The sequence below is a fragment of the Drosophila melanogaster genome, chromosome 3L, assembly GCF_000001215.4.
Source record: "Drosophila melanogaster chromosome 3L".
In the NCBI taxonomy this organism is placed as follows: Eukaryota; Metazoa; Arthropoda; class Insecta; order Diptera; family Drosophilidae; genus Drosophila; species Drosophila melanogaster.
Window position 1 is genome coordinate 14522925 of NT_037436.4, and position 17590 is coordinate 14540514.

At 40.6% G+C, this 17590-nt stretch overlaps 3 protein-coding genes across 6 annotated transcripts in view, besides 1 other annotated feature; 2 read left to right on the forward strand and 1 right to left on the reverse strand.

Moving 5' to 3' along the window:
• Positions 1-13352, reverse strand: part of bbg (big bang) — a 123449-nt gene extending 110097 nt beyond the window's left edge. The window contains exons 1-2 of one of the 2 annotated variants that reach the window (NM_140448.3): positions 13131-13352; positions 10637-10798 (exon numbers count right to left, since the gene is read on the reverse strand). The gene's annotated coding sequence lies outside the window, so the exon portion shown is untranslated. Of the gene's footprint in view, positions 1-10636; positions 10799-13114 lie in introns of both variants that reach the window. The other variant, NM_001259826.1, reaches the window with a different exon arrangement.
• Positions 1456-6152: a mobile genetic element.
• Positions 13353-13709: 357 nt separating the features above from the next.
• CG43246 (uncharacterized protein) lies at positions 13710-14348 on the forward strand (the record flags this gene model as incomplete). The annotated part of the gene is made up of 2 exons (NM_001259827.1): positions 13710-13968; positions 14020-14348. The coding sequence occupies 2 exons, from the start codon at positions 13710-13712 to the stop codon at positions 14265-14267; spliced, it is 507 nt and encodes a 168-aa protein (NP_001246756.1). The 3' UTR covers positions 14268-14348.
• Positions 14349-14726: 378 nt separating this feature from the next.
• Positions 14727-17517, forward strand: Mpcp2 (Mitochondrial phosphate carrier protein 2). 3 transcript variants are annotated; one of them, NM_079345.4, is made up of 4 exons: positions 14727-14778; positions 15080-15497; positions 15805-16145; positions 16629-17517. In NM_079345.4, the coding sequence occupies exons 2-4, from the start codon at positions 15108-15110 to the stop codon at positions 16966-16968; spliced, it is 1071 nt and encodes a 356-aa protein (NP_524069.2). In that variant the 5' UTR covers positions 14727-14778; positions 15080-15107; the 3' UTR covers positions 16969-17517. The 3 variants fall into 3 exon arrangements, with proteins under 3 accessions (NP_524069.2, NP_001246757.1, NP_729978.1); NM_001259828.1 differs by lacking the exon at positions 14727-14778 and adding an exon at positions 14802-14924; NM_168588.2 differs by lacking the exon at positions 14727-14778 and adding an exon at positions 14802-14910.
• The last annotated feature ends 73 nt before the right edge of the window (positions 17518-17590 follow it).

The window sequence follows — 17590 nt, forward strand, 5'->3', positions numbered from 1 at the left end:
GGGATCTGACCTCCGGAGAAAGAGCTTCCAAGTATTTGGGTCAGACGAAGAAGTGAGGCGTTAGCTTAGAGGCATTGAATAGATGATGACACCAAAGCCAAAGCCACAGACTCACGCACACTACGCCAGAAAGAAAGTCTCTTTAATTTATTTATTTATATGCAGGCCGCTAGAATCAATGAGAAGAAAGTTCTTCCACGCCACTCCAGCATCCCAAATGAAACGTGTTTCTCTCTCTCTCTCTATGGATCTGTCCAACTCTCTTCCATTCAGAACGAAGCCTGACTTTGAGCCGCATCTCCATAGCATTCATTCAATAATGCCTTGGGTAGGTGCCTCATTGAGTGATGTTTATTTGGTAAAAGTATAATTTTCGTCTAGTTATAGACCATAGTACATTGGATCGTAAACATTAATAGCACATTAGCCAATAAAACTGAGCAATTTATGGTGTTAACTTGGCCGTTAAAATGTTAAAGTTAATAGACAGGCAATCAAAATCGCGAAGTACGTCATATGATTTTATGCGAAATAACACTATTTTAAGGCTAGCTTAAAATTTTTTCCTCTTCACGTTGCAAATGCAAATCTAAGTGACTTTTAAATGCTTGTGTTATCATTTTTACTAGATCAAGGGTATAAAAGCTTCGGCCTTTTGCAAAACTTCACTGATCCTCTCTTTTATTATTCTGGTACGAGCCAACTAAAGATCTGCGGCTGGCTATTTATGGCCAAGAGCTGTTGCCGCGTTGCAGTTGTTGGTCAAACGTTCCACTTGCATTAAACTGGGTCATTTGCAGCAGTCGAGAAAATGCAACAAGCCAAGAGAGTAGAATTAGAGTCTATATAGGCAGAAGAACCTCATGTGTAGCTTTCTTAAAACGTTCTTTAAACCTGGCCAAAAATAAATTAAAACTCATTTAGTTAGTGCCAAGCCAGAAAGACGCTCTTCAAATGCGTTGTGGCTTTTGTGTGTTGCATGTCAGGCATGTGCTTGTCGTACAAATTTGTTAGCAATTATCGCATTTTTTTCAGTTGGTTTGTGGTTATTGTATTTTGTTAGTTAGCCAGCTATTTGTTGTTTTATTTTAATGATTGTCACCTGAGCCTTGAGCAACTTTCTCAGGCTTTATTAAGTTTCACCCGTGGACAGCTCTACGATTTTGCTTATGACTTTTCGGAATCGCTTTTGGAATTGTTTGCCATCTGCGGATTTTCTGAGCATCGTGCATTGAATATAATTGAATTGTAAGTGAAGTAATGATAAATGATTATAGCGAACAATTTTAATGCGTTTTTAATGTGCATTTTTTCTGGCCATTTTGGAATAAGTTTCACTAGATATTCCCTATATATTTAAATATCCCATAAATTACATTTTTTAGTAAAGACTTTCAGATATTTTGATTAATAATCAAAACACACAGTTTATTAATATTCTCACTATATCCGTTTTCAATTCGATCGCCGACGTGTGAAGACGTTTTTATCGTGCTCCGCACAAAATCGGTTGTTTTGAGTGAAGTGAACGCCAAATAAAATAAACTAAATAAAAAATCTGAAAGCGAAAGAGACGCTCTATGCGATGCAAGATCGCTTAAATACATAGTGAATTGTTATCTTAAATAATAAAACTATGAGTCAGAATGACACTCGCGCCCAGCGTCAGCGCGAGCATGACGAACGCCGACTCTCAATTCAGCGCAACAACGCGTACTTCTCCTACGTCTCACCGACAATCCCAAACGCAGACATCGAGCGGTCAATAACCCATAGCCCAGGAAACCTTCTTCTACCAACAAATCAAGAAAGAGCCCGCTCCTGCTCTCCCGCTCTATTGGCTCCGACAGAAGCCCCGCTACCTCCAACAACAACAGCTGGAGAGGGACCGGCAGCCCGCTCTGCCTCGTCATCGGCTGCACCCGCTCACGGTCTGACTAAGTCAGCGAAAGCAAAACCGCTAGCAATAAACGGTACTGCTGCACTGCCAGCAAAACAAAACGAAAACGTAAACAAAAAAGCTGGGTCGACCTGGCAGACTGGAATGGACCGCTACATTACAATAAAGCGAAAGCTCAGCCCGGAAAATTCAGATTTGGGAAACAAGCCGAAAAATACACGCGACAACTCTACCTTGATCAAAAATGTAGCCCCTGCAAATACCAACAGATTTGCCTTGCTGGTAGATACCGCTGAGGACGTGCCGCTGGGATCCGTTGATATCGAACCGAAGAAAACAAAGCCTCCGCCAATATACATCCGCGAGAAGAGCACAAGCCGTCTTGTAAATACTTTGATTGGCCTTATTGGGAAAGATAGCTTTCATATAATTCCCCTCGTAAGAGGTACTATCAACGAAATCAAACTTCAGACGAAAACGGAGGACGACTACAGAAAAGTCACAAACTATTTTACCGCACAAAAAATAGGCTTCTACACCTACCAGCTTAAAAGCAGCAAGGGCCTGCAAGTAGTCCTGAAGGGCATTGAGTCTGATGTTACGCCCGAAGAGATAACTGAGGCGCTAAAGGAAAAGGGATTTTACGCCAAAAACGTGTTCAATATCAAAAACAGAAACAGGCAGCCCCAACCACTCTTCAAGATTGAGCTTGAACCAGAAAACAAGCCTCCTAGAAAAAACGAGGTTCACCCAATTTACAAACTCCAGCTCCTTTTGCACCGTAGGATCACGGTAGAAGAGCCGCACAAACGCAACGCTCCTGTACAATGTACAAACTGCCAAGAGTATGGCCACACGAGGTCATATTGTACACTTCGCCCGGTGTGCGTAGTCTGTGGAGATCTCCACGACTCCAAACAGTGTCAAATTAACAAAGAAAATGCATGCGAGAAAAAATGCAATAACTGTGGGGGCAATCACACAGCAAACTACAGAGGCTGTCCAATCTACAAAGAGCTGAAAAACCGTCTTCACAAAAGAATGAACACGGCGCGGGCACACCAAGGATCAGCTACCCTGATACCATCAGAGACAAATCCTGAAGTAATTTTCTCGAAAGCAGCTAGTTTCGCTCCCTGGCCTACATTCAACACTAACAAGACAACATTTGCTAACGTTTTAAAATCAGGTATGACGCCTCCAACCCAAAACTCCCGAACTCCACATGAAGTGCACACAAAATTAGACACACAACAAAACTATCACCCAGCTGCGCAGCAGGAAACAAAAACTGAAGCTATGATGCAAGCCTTACAACAGAGCATGATGGAATTTATGACATTTATGAAGACCACCATTCAAGACATGATGCGTAATCAAAACCTTTTGATACAAATGCTTGTAGCCCAACAATCAAATAAATAATGGCTACCTTACGCATAGCTACGTGGAACGCCAATGGCGTTTCACAGCGCAAACTTGAGCTAGCTCAATTCCTACATGAGAAGCATATCGACGTAATGCTTCTTTCGGAAACTCATCTCACAAGCAAATACAATTTTCAAATAAGAGACTACCATTTCTACGGTACAAATCATCCCGACGGAAAAGCACACGGTGGCACCGCCATACTCATAAGGAACCGTATGAAGCACCACTTTTACAAAGAATTTGCGGAAAATCATCTTCAGGCCACATCTATCAACATTCAGCTGGATGACAACACTCTCCTTACACTAGCGGCCGTATACTGCCCCCCCCGTTTCACAGTATTAGAAGCTCAATTCCTGGATTTCTTCCAAGCACTAGGGCCACACTTCATTGCAGCAGGCGACTACAACGCTAAACATACTCACTGGGGATCGCGACTTGTGAACCCAAAAGGAAAACAGCTTTATAAGACGATAATAAAAGCCACTAATAAACTTGACCATGTTTCCCCCGGGAGTCCTACATACTGGCCATCAGACCTCAATAAGCTGCCAGACCTGATCGACTTCGCAGTTACGAAAAATATTTCCCGCAGTTTGGTTAAAGCTGAATGTCTGCCGGATCTCTCATCTGATCACTCGCCTGTACTAATTCACCTCCGCCGATACGCAGAAAACGTGAAACCACCAACCAGATTGACCTCTAGTAAAACAAACTGGCTCAGGTATAAAAAATATATTAGTTCACATATTGAGCTAAGCCCAAAACTCAATACTGAATCTGATATAGAGAGCTGCACGTGTGCATTGCAATCCATCCTTACTGCAGCAGCTCTTACTGCAACACCCAAAATAACAAATAATACAATTAATTCAAAAAAGACCAACGTACAAATCGAGCAACTCGTCCACGTAAAACGTCGCTTACGCAGAGAATGGCAATCTTCCAGATCCCCAACTGCAAAACAAAAGCTAAAAGTAGCCACACGGAAACTGGCCAACGCTCTGAAACAAGAAGAGGACGACGATCAGCGCCGATACATAGAGCAACTCACACCAACAGGCACAAAACAAAAGTCACTGTGGCGAGCCCACTCAACTCTTCGCCCACCGACTGAAACCGTTTTGCCGATAAGGAATTCATCAGGTGGCTGGGCCCGTAGTGATGAAGACAGAGCCAACACATTTGCCGCTCACCTACAAAATGTGTTCACGCCAAACCAGGCTACTAGCACATTCGCGCTACCGTCCTATCCCGTAAACCGCCATCAGCAACACACCCCAATTGTGTTTCGTCCTAAAGAAATAACGAAAATAATCAAAGACAATCTCAGCCCGAAAAAATCCCCCGGCTACGACCTTATAACACCGGAAATGATCATCCAGCTGCCACATTCTGCAGTTCGCTTCATAACCAAGCTCTTTAATGCCATCACCAAACTTGGTTACTTTCCACAACGATGGAAGATGATGAAGATCATAATGATTCCAAAGCCTGGTAAGAACCACACAGTCGCTTCATCTTACAGACCAATAAGTCTACTCTCATGCATTTCGAAACTATTCGAAAAATGCCTGCTGATCCGACTTAATCAACATCTGATATACCACAATATAATCCCAGCCCACCAATTTGGATTTCGCGAAAGCCACGGAACCATTGAACAGGTGAATCGTATTACAACGGAAATAAGAACTGCATTTGAACATCGCGAATACTGTACAGCAGTATTTTTAGACGTATCCCAAGCATTCGACAAAGTCTGGCTCGACGGCCTAATGTTTAAAATTAAAACATCCCTACCCGAAAGCACACACAAACTTCTAAAGTCTTACCTCTATGACAGAAAGTTTGCAGTGCGGTGCAACACTGCCACTTCCACTGTTCATACAATTGAGGCTGGAGTCCCGCAAGGCAGCGTTCTTGGGCCAACCTTATACCTCATCTATACAGCCGACATCCCTACAAATAGTCGCTTAACGGTATCCACATTTGCCGACGATACAGCTATCCTTAGCCGTTCAAGGTCCCCTATCCAAGCTACAGCACAGTTGGCACTGTACCTCACCGACATTGAGAAGTGGCTCTCTGACTGGCGAATAAAAGTAAACGAGCAAAAATGCAAGCACGTGACGTTTACGCTAAACAGACAAGACTGTCCTCCGCTCTTGTTGAACAGCATACCACTCCCGAAAGCAGACGAGGTAACGTACCTAGGAGTACACCTAGACAGAAGACTCACATGGCGCAGGCACATTGAAGCCAAAAAAACCCAACTTAAACTCAAAGCCAACAACTTACACTGGCTCATCAACTCTGGTTCTCCGCTCAGCCTAGATCACAAGGTCTTGCTCTATAATTCTATATTGAAACCAATCTGGACCTATGGCTCACAGTTATGGGGCAATGCCAGCAACAGCAATATTGACATCATTCAGCGAGCACAATCAAAGATTCTGAGAACCATCACTGGGGCACCGTGGTACGTTCGGAGTGAAAACATCCAAAGAGACTTAAATATCCCATCAGTTACCAACGCAATCACGGAACTTAAGGAAAAATACCATAGCAAGCTTCACACGCACCCCAACCACCTAGCGCGAGGTCTAATCCAGCTCAGCAGCCGTTCCCGTCTCCGGCGAAAGGACCTACCAACCCAGCGAATAAATTATTAGGGCCGTTTAAACATAGAACAGTTGGAAAAATAATACAACTGTTCAAAAAATACTTGTTATAGTTAAGATTTTTTAAACTTATTGTTAGTTCTTATACAAGAAGATTCAATAAATAAAAGCAAAGTAAAAATAAAAAAAAAAAAAAACTATATCCTTGAATCAAGTTTCTTGCATAAGTATTTTGTTTTTATTATTATTCCCATTTTTTTATATTCACTTAAAATTATGCAGCCTATTAGTTATAAAAACTTAACAAATTCCCAGAGCACCGTATTTATTTCTCATCGAAAGACTTGCAATTTTCCAAAAATACCATAAACAAGTTTTTTGCTCAAGTCTTTTGTTTTCTCAAGGCGCTGTGTTCGTTTTCAACGTGACTCAAAATAAATCATATAATATAAGAGTCGAATAGGAAAAAATCAAATATCATTGTGGGCCACCTTCAACTTCGTTTGACATTTGAAAGTAACCGACAGCAAACGGCATAGAAATATGCAAAAACGAGTTTGCAAAAATGAACGCAAGTCGACAAAGTCACTCTCAATTTTCACGAGCTCTTCATTTGTTTATGGAAAGCCACGCAGCCACTCAATGCTCAATTTAAATCAAATATAAAGTAAATAGCGAACAAGAAATCCAAAATTAAAATTCAAACTGGTTAAGGCTGTTGACTTCATCAGACCGGGGCTCCATTTACGGGTCACAAAAAGTCGTTACTCGTATTACCCGCCACCGTCCAACGCCTTTTGTGGGTTCTACAAAAGCGGTCAAAACCCCCCAGCCCCCAAAAGTCCCCATCCTTCTGGTGGGTGTTTTGTGTATGTGCCACGTAATTGTGCGGTGAGGTAATTAATAAGCCAACAACAAGCCAATTGAAACTGAACGTTGCGTCTTGTTGCACCTTTGCAGCCTTCCTTCTCATAGTGAGTGTCGAACTCGGGCCGGGCATACTAAGTAGCCGCCGAGATAGTTGGCTCACTTGGCTCGGTTTGCCACGGCTTGGCTTGGTTCAGTTCGGCTTTATTTCATTACTGACCATACCCAAGATGAGTTTCGGTTAACTGTCGTAGGGCTTCAGTGTTTCTGAGCTTTGCGCAAGTGCAGTGCCACCGAATCAAACACAAAAGTCAATGCAAACGAGGCAAAATGTGCAAATTGCAGGAATCGTGTTTCAGCAATGAAAGGGTTTTGTAGGTGTAGTAGTATAAGGGCCTCTAATAATTACACTCAACAAATATTTGGATTAAGTACTACATATATACATATATATTTTATCTACTTATTTTCCCAGTTGATTCATCACAATTCTCTAAAAATGTTCTTCCATTCCATTGAGATCATCCTAGTACCACCAAACATTCCATTTCCATTCCAATCCATTTAGTGCTCGGTGTGTGCCTGCAATCCGAACACACACTTCAAGGGGTTTGGAGTTTGCAGATTGGCGAGGCCATAGCTTAGAGACCAGACTCGATAGCAGACCCCATACCTATGCAATATTTCAGAAACGGCAACTGCAACTTCAGGTTGTCTAACAATTTTAACCCAGTTTTGTTTATATCTTTTTTTCGTTTCGTTTTCTTGCTTTCCACATTCTTGTAGGAGCCATAAACAAGTTTTTTTCTTGGCCCGAGCCGATGAAAAAAATGGCTGAAACATAGAAACAGAAACGAAACAGAGTTTGGTGCGCAAATTGCAAATAGCAACTAGCAGGCAGCAAATTGAAATTGAAGCTAATGAAAAGGCCAAGTGGCGTGGAAGAAGAAGAGGAAGCAATTGCCACATTGATCAAGTTACAAATCGGCCCTCTGCGAAAGAGGATGTATGTGGTCAAGCATTACGGTTGGGAAATGGGGGTCAATAGGGATTTACGGTTAGACATGCGAGGCGGCTAAGTAGGTGCGGAAATTGCCAGCCATTGGTAATGAGACCACTGGACGATTAACCATCGTCTTTTGATGACTCGCTATCGTATGGCCTGGCGCATTCTATTCTCGTGCGGATGATGCTCCATCGATGGCCAAGAGTGGGTCAGCAAGTGGATGGGTCTGCTACAAATGGGAACAAGCTTGACGGCCGAGGTTTGTCACGTTGGTTACAGTTATTGGAAGCGGTTCACTTTCCGGACATTCAAGCCGCTAGCTGCACAAAGTGTTATCAATTATACTGCAATTTGTTCGGGAATGCACAAGAATGTCGAACAGAGAATAGAAAAATGAATGGTGGAAAATGCAGATTCAAGTATAAAACATAAAAACTAAAAAATCAAGACAAAACGAAATTATATTTAAAAATACAGATTTTATGCGATCAGCTTTGAATTAAGTGCAAATCTATTGATTTAAACGTATATATTTAATGCATTAATAATGTTTGAAAAATTTACAAATAATATGAGACTTTATATTTTTAAAAAGTGAATGAAAAATAAATGTATTTTCATTAAGATATTTCGGCAAATATGATAAAATAATATTAGCATCCTGATAGATCATTCAAACTCGATTTAACACAAAACTGACTCATGATAACTGGTTCCAATTCCGCGCCCACATTCCATAAAACCAAGTGACATAATACAGAAATTCAGAAAGCAGGCGAAATAAAACCCAAAAATAACCCATATTAGCGAGTTTTATGATTTTCCAACCATTACTTTTTGGCAATTTCAGGTCAACGTTAAATAAAAGCCATTCACAAAAAACTGGTCAACTAAATAACGCTCTATCACGCCTTTGACTTTGGTAAGAAGTGCGTCGCAAGGGGGGCCAACTTTTGTTAATGCCTTAGTGTAAAATATATTTGAAGCGACCATCCAAAAGTTCAGTGACCTTCGTTCCAGCCACTTGGGCAGTTTTTTACCGCATCGCGTCTGATTGTTCTACACTTGTTGTTCAGTAGTTTCGGCTTAGTTTTTTCCTCGCCAGTGGCTTTTTTTACACGGTGTCAACTCACTCCAAAGTCACACATTTTACCAAGTCATGATCTGGAGGCACTAAGTGCACTGAGAGAAATAACAGATATTTTTGTTCCATGTAAAGTTTAGTCCAATAAATATGTACCTGAAAAGGTTTAGCCTGTTTACAATATCATGATATCATGATATTTTTAAATATCATTTATTTTTCTGAGTGTAATGCAAAGAGAACTCCAAAATAGAGTTGTAAAGAAATTGTATGCATGTGCTTTGCGGATGAGACGTATTTGACGTATTATATTAACTTGGCTGTGCACCTGCCAGCTGACTAACTGTTTCGTGGCTCGTGGTCTCGTTTATTTGATGCCCTTCTGCGTAATTTTCACACATAAAAGAAACGTTAAAATGTTTCATAAACATTAAAAAGTTAAATTTATGTTCTCCTTTTATTCGTTCTTTTCGCTATGCCTTGGTTTAGGTGAAATGCTTAACGGTTCCGCATCTTTGCTCTGGGGCAAAAATCTTAGAGAAAGAAACCCAAAAGAATAGCGAACGGTATTGATAGATTTTAGAATTCTTTGCTCTAGGCTGGAACTAAAGATCTGCCCTAATGGCATATTAATTGACCAACAATTTTGTGGACTTTATATGGCTAATAATGTGCCTGAGTCTGCCGGTTTCATCAGATGTTGATAGATGTGTTTATTGATGGCCGTTGACACAATTATCGATACTTAATCATAACCTTGAATATGGTGATGGCATTTAGTAGCATTTTTATTTTTGGCCATAATTAAGATTTCAGGTGTACCTCAGGCCAATTCAGCTTGATAGATTTTAATTAAAGAAAACTTTAATTATAACGTGCAAGTGATCTTCATATGTTTTTATGATTTTCTGAGGACTTCTCAGTTTAATTTAATATTAAAACATGTAAAACAATGTTCATTGCAATATACTTGTAGAAAGTTTTGCAAAGCGTCTTATTTTGTTTTTCCACCTGCTTTACGCTTATAACAGGCAAAACCTTATCAACAACCTCAGCTCACGTCCATCTTTCCATCTTCATCGCCAGCAATAAATCTGCCTACGTTTTGTAAATAGCCAGCTTAAGACTCAACTAATTGCCTGCCATACTTCATTTATTTTTGTAAAATATCTTGTCCGAAAAACGAAGCAATTACAAATTATACGATCAAGAGCGGTACGACGGGGCGTTCGTTCCACTTGAGAAGTGTTGAGCTCCAATTAGCGGCAGACAATTGGTAATAAGCCGGCTACTCGCAGATTTTATTTTTTATTTTAGCCAAAACATCAACAATCGCAACCTTGACATTGGGAACTAACTGGTGGGGGAAAAGATGCGCAGCGACTTGGAAAGTTAACAACAATGGCAAAGGCTCGCGGAATGTTGAATGAACTAAACCGAAACGGTTAACAGATTAAATTATTTAAACGTGCCCGTATTGCATGCCAAAATATGCAAAGCAAAAAGATATCACAACTGTAAATAAACAAATCGAAAAGCCGAGCTGTGAAAAATGAATCATCGAACAAGTTTCAGGTTGAGAATATCTTTTAGATCCGAGATGAGCTCACTACCCAGGGCGATGAATGCCGTTAATAGACATCGCAAACGAGTTAACAAATGGATATGCAAAAATAAATAAAAACTAAAACGGGCATAGATTATTAAAATCAATTTGATCTTACCTTTTTCGCTGTATGATGAGAGGATGCAGTTTGTTCGTTTGATTTTTGGACACTTGCACAGATGGCAGATAAAAACATTTGCAAGTTTTTTGCACAATCACCTATTTATATTTATCTTGAATTTGCTGGCATATTTCACTTTAGTTTAATTAGTTTATTGCACTAAAAATCAGGTGGAACTTTTGGTTAGAGTTTTGAAAGCTTTCCCCTTACCCAGTCCCACTGTGATCAATAAAATTATATTTTTCATCGGTTTCACTACGGGCTAGATGAAAAATCATTTACCCATCTTGAGGTCTTCTTTTTTACATTTGGCTTTTCCAACCAGTCATAAGTCAGGCCAAGACTTTCAATTAAGCGGCTTAAAGACAAACAACGGCAAACGAAAATCGTGTATGTCGGTGGGTAATAGAGAAAAGATGCTTATGAGCCGTATGTAAAGAGTATCTATGTATCTTTCCGTCTTCTTTCTCTTTGGTAAAAGTGTAAAAATTACGCTACGACTTGCGCTTTCACAAAACTAACAAAAAAGCGAAGCAGAGATTTTTTCTTCTTTCCGTCGTTGATTTATGCATTGCGTTTGCGATGAGGATGAAAAGATACGTAGATACATTGCTTGGAAAACATCCACACACGACTCGAACGGCAGGGCGACTGGCTGATTTCGGGTACTCCTATACCTTAAGTTCCGGGTTGAATGCGCAAAAAAAAACTCACTAGGTTTTGCATTTTTTATTTTTACTGATGCTTAAATTTAAATTGCCTTTCGATTTAAAATAAATTAAAGTACACGCACAGTTGCGCAGCAACAATGGAAAACCAATGTGTGTGAAAGTACAAGAAGCAACGTGGAAAACATCGCCCATTTGGAAACGGAAAATTGTCAACGCACATTGAACTTGACAGACGAAAGAGAGCGCCTATCTAGCGACATAGAGAAAGAGAAAGATGGGGAGAGTGTGCGGCACATGCCTCAATTTACAGTTAACCGCGGCAGACATCCACAAGATGCAAAACTCCAAAGATACTTTCGGCCAGCGGAATGCGAATCGCGAACGGCAAACTGCGAATTGCACTTGCCGCGGCAACTTTTTCACCCGAACACGAAAAAACCACGATCTGCACGCAGAAAAAGTAGTGATAAGATGTAAGAGCGAGAAAGGTACAATAAACAAATAAATAAAATAGGGGTTTTAAGATTGCATTATAAATAAAATTTAAACCATTTTTAAATTTTTAGAACAGTTTAAGTATTAAAAGTTTGTCGTCTTGTTGTAAATTGTAAATTTCAGCATACACAGGAAGTGTCTCTATCTCGAATTTTACATTGTGGAATGACTTTCTAGCAAACAATTTCTTGCAGTGCCACAACAAAAAGTGAAGGGGCCCCAAAGCAAACGTCAAAACGCCTCAAAACGCCTCAAAAGATCAGAGTGTGTTTGTGGCGTCTCGTTTGTTGATGCGGTGGCTAATGGCTGCATATATATTCGTAAGCAAAAAAATAAAGAAATATATGGACAAGGCCTGTCTAGTCATAGCGGTACTTTGAGTGGGCCCCCAAACTGGCGAAAAAAGGAGGAGGATTGGGGTAGCTAATGACTTGGCGCCCAACTGAAGGAAGTTGCCAATTTTTGTTGCTGGTTAACTAGTCGCAACTGGTGTTGATTAGTTTTTCTTTGAATTTCTTTAGGACTCACTTCGTTTTAAATGGGCAATAAAATTCCATGAATTGTTTAAAGGAGAACCACTAACAGTCAGAATTATTAAGAAATATTAGAAGACTCGGAACCTAATTTATTAAATATAGAATCTTCCTAATGTACACAGATTTACTAAGATAATATCAATTAAAATGACCAGTTCAGAGTTTACATGTTATTTGCCGCTTATAGAAATGAGATAATCTTATGAGATCACTTACAACATGCAGTGAGCTTTTCTTTATGTTGATCGAAGGTGTTTTTAATACCATTCAAAACATTTCAAAAAGCTACATTTGCAATGTTTTATTGATTTTATCCAATACAAAGTGTAATGTTATTGTAATTGATTACTTCAATCTAGACTTTAACAGGATATTTTGAAATATTTTTAAAAACTTAATTGTATTTTCTTTAGAAAGATATATTCATTCATTTGTATATGCATATTATGTATTATATTATTATTACTTAAACCATATTTCACTTAAGTTCATATCTCATTTGTTATCACTTTTCGATTCTCCTAAATCAAACTTTCTTTTCCGCTTGCAAAAACATGACCAATCTCTTGATTACTTTTCGACTTAAGCTTCCTCTTCTCAGACTAAACCCAAATCGATCAGTTTATCGCATCCACTCTCAAGCTTTCAAAACTTATCCACATTCAATTTACTAAAACACTTTGCCGTAATCTCTATTTCAGATCCAGCTCCAGTTAGCAGACCGTTACACAAAAGCACTAACACAAAACACTTGGCAGAGCAGCTCTCCTTACGTTTAACTTTAATTACTCAATTATTTGCCAGATTTTGTTGTTTTTCACTTCTTAAGTTGGAAATTAGCCGCGAAGTACGCAGACCTAAAACGTTGGCCAACTGATTAGAGCGAGCGAGAGGCGGCGAGGGGCACAACAACGATCATATCGGATCGGATCTCGGATCGAATGGGAATCAACTATATATCGGACTACTACAGCGCGCGTGTGCGAACGCGCTACGAACCAAACTCAAACTGACGACCGAACTTCACTCCACAGAAATCCACGAGCGAGCAAACACAGCAAATACAAAAGCACAAGCAAAAGCAAAGACGGCGGCAAACAAAAAGAAAGAAGCACAAAGACAATCGAAAGACAGACTCAAAGCTTAGCGAAAGAGTCCGTTGAAGTTCTTTTGGTAAGAACCACAAAAAAGGCGGAAAGGCTTAAATAATCCTTGAACTTAATAATAACCTACATAATATAAATATCCAAGTGTATATTATCAGTCACTTTTGTTCGTTTTGTAACAATAGTCGTACATAGTGGCCTTTGGAAATACATACATAAACTTTATCAACGCGGTCTCATTGAATTATTTTTCTTATTTTAAATGTCTTTTAATTGTATATATTTTCTTATTATACTCAGTGGGAGACTGTTGATCACCTGTGCCGAAAAAAACGTATCTATAATAGAAAATGGGAGATGCTTAGATTGTAGGAAGGAAAATACGGAAATGTGTCGGATTAAAGAGACAGGATTCAGTTGTTATGAAGGAAACTTTTATAGGCGATTGGGTCGTCTACAAGGTGAATTCCCAAAAACAACCAATAAAGAGGGTGTTTGCGTTCCACCCGGACTGCATATCGGTATAAGAAGCATTTGAATAGTAATAAAAGACTAATTTTTTAATTTTACAGATACTATGAATGCCAAAGTCTGCTGCGTTTGGTCACCAGAAATCGGTTGTCAAATCTTATTAACTGAAGATCACCAGGGTGAATTTTGCTTCACTTGCAGAGTGAAATATAAAATGGAATACAAAGGCCTAATTTCCTGTCCGTGCGTAAAAAGTGAAGGATTGGGCCAACCCCATGTGAAATCATGGCAGAACTTTATTTTCACATATTTACTCATAAAATTATCCAGTTTTACCATGGGGCTATAACTTATAAATTTAAAATGTACATATAATTGAAAATTGTTATATATTTTACAGAGAGTTCTAAATACAATAAAGCTTTAGATTAAAATTTGTTTTATTGTGTAAAAATAGAAAACAAATCACAAATACTATGCAAAAATATGAGGATTTTACAAATGAATTTATTATTTTTTCAAAATATTTACAACTAATGTTATCAATATGAAATTAATATTAATAATTAATATTTTATTCACAACGAAGGCAATGGCATTAAAATAATCTCACCTGATACCTCGTATGCAGATGGTTCGAGTCCACGCTCAGGCGCCACCAAAGTTTTGCACCAAGGTTGCAGTCCATAGCCGAAGATTTTGACATGAGTGTGGCCAACTATCCTCAATCCGCTAGTTACACCTCTCCACGGCAAAACCATTAAGGCGTTTTGGTATTCGTGAGAAATCGCTGCACCTCCGTGAGCCCCCCCTCATTCTTTGAATCCTCGCCAACGAGCCGCTAACGTTGCTGACGAATAGTAAGTGCGAAAATTCCGAGCGAAAATTGCATAAGTTTTGTAAAATCGAAATCAAAGTAGCCGAGCGGTGCTCTATCGCTCCCTTAACATACACTAAATTTACGTGGTTGCTTAAAATCCTTCGCTTTTCGGGTAAATTTGGTGTCGTAAGTCCGGGTGCTCGGAATTCGAGGCACGCCGTTATGTAACCTACAAAAGCGAAAAGCAGCTGATTACCCAGCTATATATATAATTAGATAAAGCACATGTCGCCTCCGAGGTACATATATACGTAACTAATGGATGGTCTCTCTACTTTCAGCCGACCCCAGAACAAGAACAGAATCAAGATGTTCTCCAGCTTCTTTGAAACTGCCCGGAACTCGCCATTCCGCACCCCCATGTCGATGGCAAGATGCGATGCCGCCGCCCCAGTGGTGGAACCCCAGCCGGTTGAGGGTCGCCAGATCGCCGCCGCCGCTACCCCGGTGGCCAACCAGCAGGATTCGTGCGAATTCGGCAGCACCAAGTACTTCGCTCTGTGCGGAATTGGTGGCATTCTCAGCTGCGGCACCACCCACACCTTCGTGGTCCCACTGGATCTGGTGAAGTGCCGTCTGCAGGTCGACCAGGCCAAGTACAAGAATCTGGTGCACGGATTCAAGGTCACCGTGGCGGAGGAGGGCGCCCGCGGACTGGCTAAGGGCTGGTTCCCCACTCTGCTCGGCTACTCGGCACAGGTGAGATTGGGCTTCACTTTATGGGTTGCATAATCGTCTGGAGGCGAATTATATGCTCGTGACCAGGTCGGCTGACCTTAATTACATCGGTTCCGGGCTTGAAGCAGATAAAAGTGATTCGAATCGAACATTAGGAAGTTTGATTCCTAGGCTGATATCTTAGTATACCTCAGAATAACAACACACCTTTGACAACTTTATGGTTACGGGAGAAACAGATACCGAAGATAAAATCTTGGATACTACTGCAAACTGAAAAATAACTTCTGAGAAACAGCAGGCTAATCCGCGTTTCTGTATCTTTCAGGGTCTGTGCAAGTTCGGTCTGTACGAGTTGTTCAAGGTGAAGTACGCCGAAATCATTGGCGAGGAGAACGCCTACCTGTACCGCACCTCCTTGTATCTGGCTGCTTCCGCTTCGGCCGAGTTCTTCGCCGATATCGCTCTGGCGCCGTTCGAGGCCGCCAAGGTGAAGATCCAGACTATTCCCGGATACGCCAACAACTTCCGCGAGGCAGTGCCCAAGATGCTAAAGGAGGAGGGCGTCAATGCCTTCTACAAGGGTCTGGTTCCCCTGTGGATGCGACAGATCCCATACACCATGATGAAGTTCGCTTGCTTCGAGCGCACCGTGGAGCTGCTCTACAAGTAAGTAACATTTCCTCTTTAGGTATCCTCTAGTTTCTACAGCGGAAAAACTTACCAGTGCTGTGCACAATATCTGTATTCGTATTAGCGTTTTGCTATTACAATAGTTTAAAGGTAGACTGTTAATCTGTGAAATTTCAAAAGTGATATGCTAATTGATCAAAACTGAAAGTATTCATAATAAAATAAACTTTTAGCGCGTCAGCAGATAAGAATGCCATTCGTATCTAATAAATGGCACGCCAGAATAAAAACCAACGACGAATGCTTATCTTGTTCAAATATAGGAAAATCATATTATTTCAGAACTAGTTTGTTACTATGGATAAAATAAAAAAAGCAAAGCATTCCTTTTGAAGTGCAAATTAGCAGGTAGCCACTGAAAGTTCAAATGTAAAAACTAGAGCAATACCGTTCACAGTTCGGGTTGTCAAGCCCCAACGAACCCCGTTAAATCAATACTAATGATGCAACTTTTCCCAGGTATGTGGTGCCCAAGCCTCGTGCCGACTGCACCAAGGGCGAGCAGCTGATCGTGACCTTCGCCGCTGGCTACATCGCCGGTGTGTTCTGTGCCGTGGTGTCGCATCCCGCTGATGTGGTGGTGTCCAAGCTGAACCAGGCCAAGGGAGCTAGCGCCATCAGCGTGGCCAAGTCGCTGGGCTTCAGTGGCATGTGGAACGGATTGACTCCTCGTATTATCATGATCGGTACCCTGACCGCTCTGCAGTGGTTCATCTACGATGGTGTGAAGGTCGCCCTGGGCATTCCCCGCCCACCACCACCAGAGATGCCAGCTAGCCTGAAGGCCAAGCAGCATTAAGTGGGCTAGTCCAATTGGTTACCTTAAGGACAGAGTTCACTAGTTGGAGCGATTGTGGGCAGACACAGGAGCAACATACTTTTACTTTCTAACGAATTTCGGTTTCAGTATAGCGAAAATGCTTTATACTTGTTTCTCAGCAAGAATACATTAATGTTGCGTGTGTGCCATTGCACATGTACATTCCAAAACAACACTTTACGCATTTCTCTAACACAGCACTTATACACACTTTTTTATAAACACATCTTTCTAACTTTAAAAGCCAAACATTCTATCGTACGAAACTAAGCTACACTCAAGTTCAAAGTATTCAATTCCATATATATTCTGTTATACTATGTGCTATATTTAATCCTATGTGTGTCTAGCTTTCGCTGGAAAGTATGTCCGTATGTTGTACCTTTGATGGCCAGCCCCTTGTTATCTCCTCTCCGCTGCCCCCACAGGCCACACATGCGAATATGATATTAATGCTGTTTCAATTGTCTGACCCGATACCCAAGAAAGCACTCTGAATAAATTAAATTATAAAATATAAAAAACTCTACCAAGCTGCGTTTTCTAATCTTGTCTATCTATTGGGAACTGGTTATTATAGATTGTGGCTGTGATCACATTA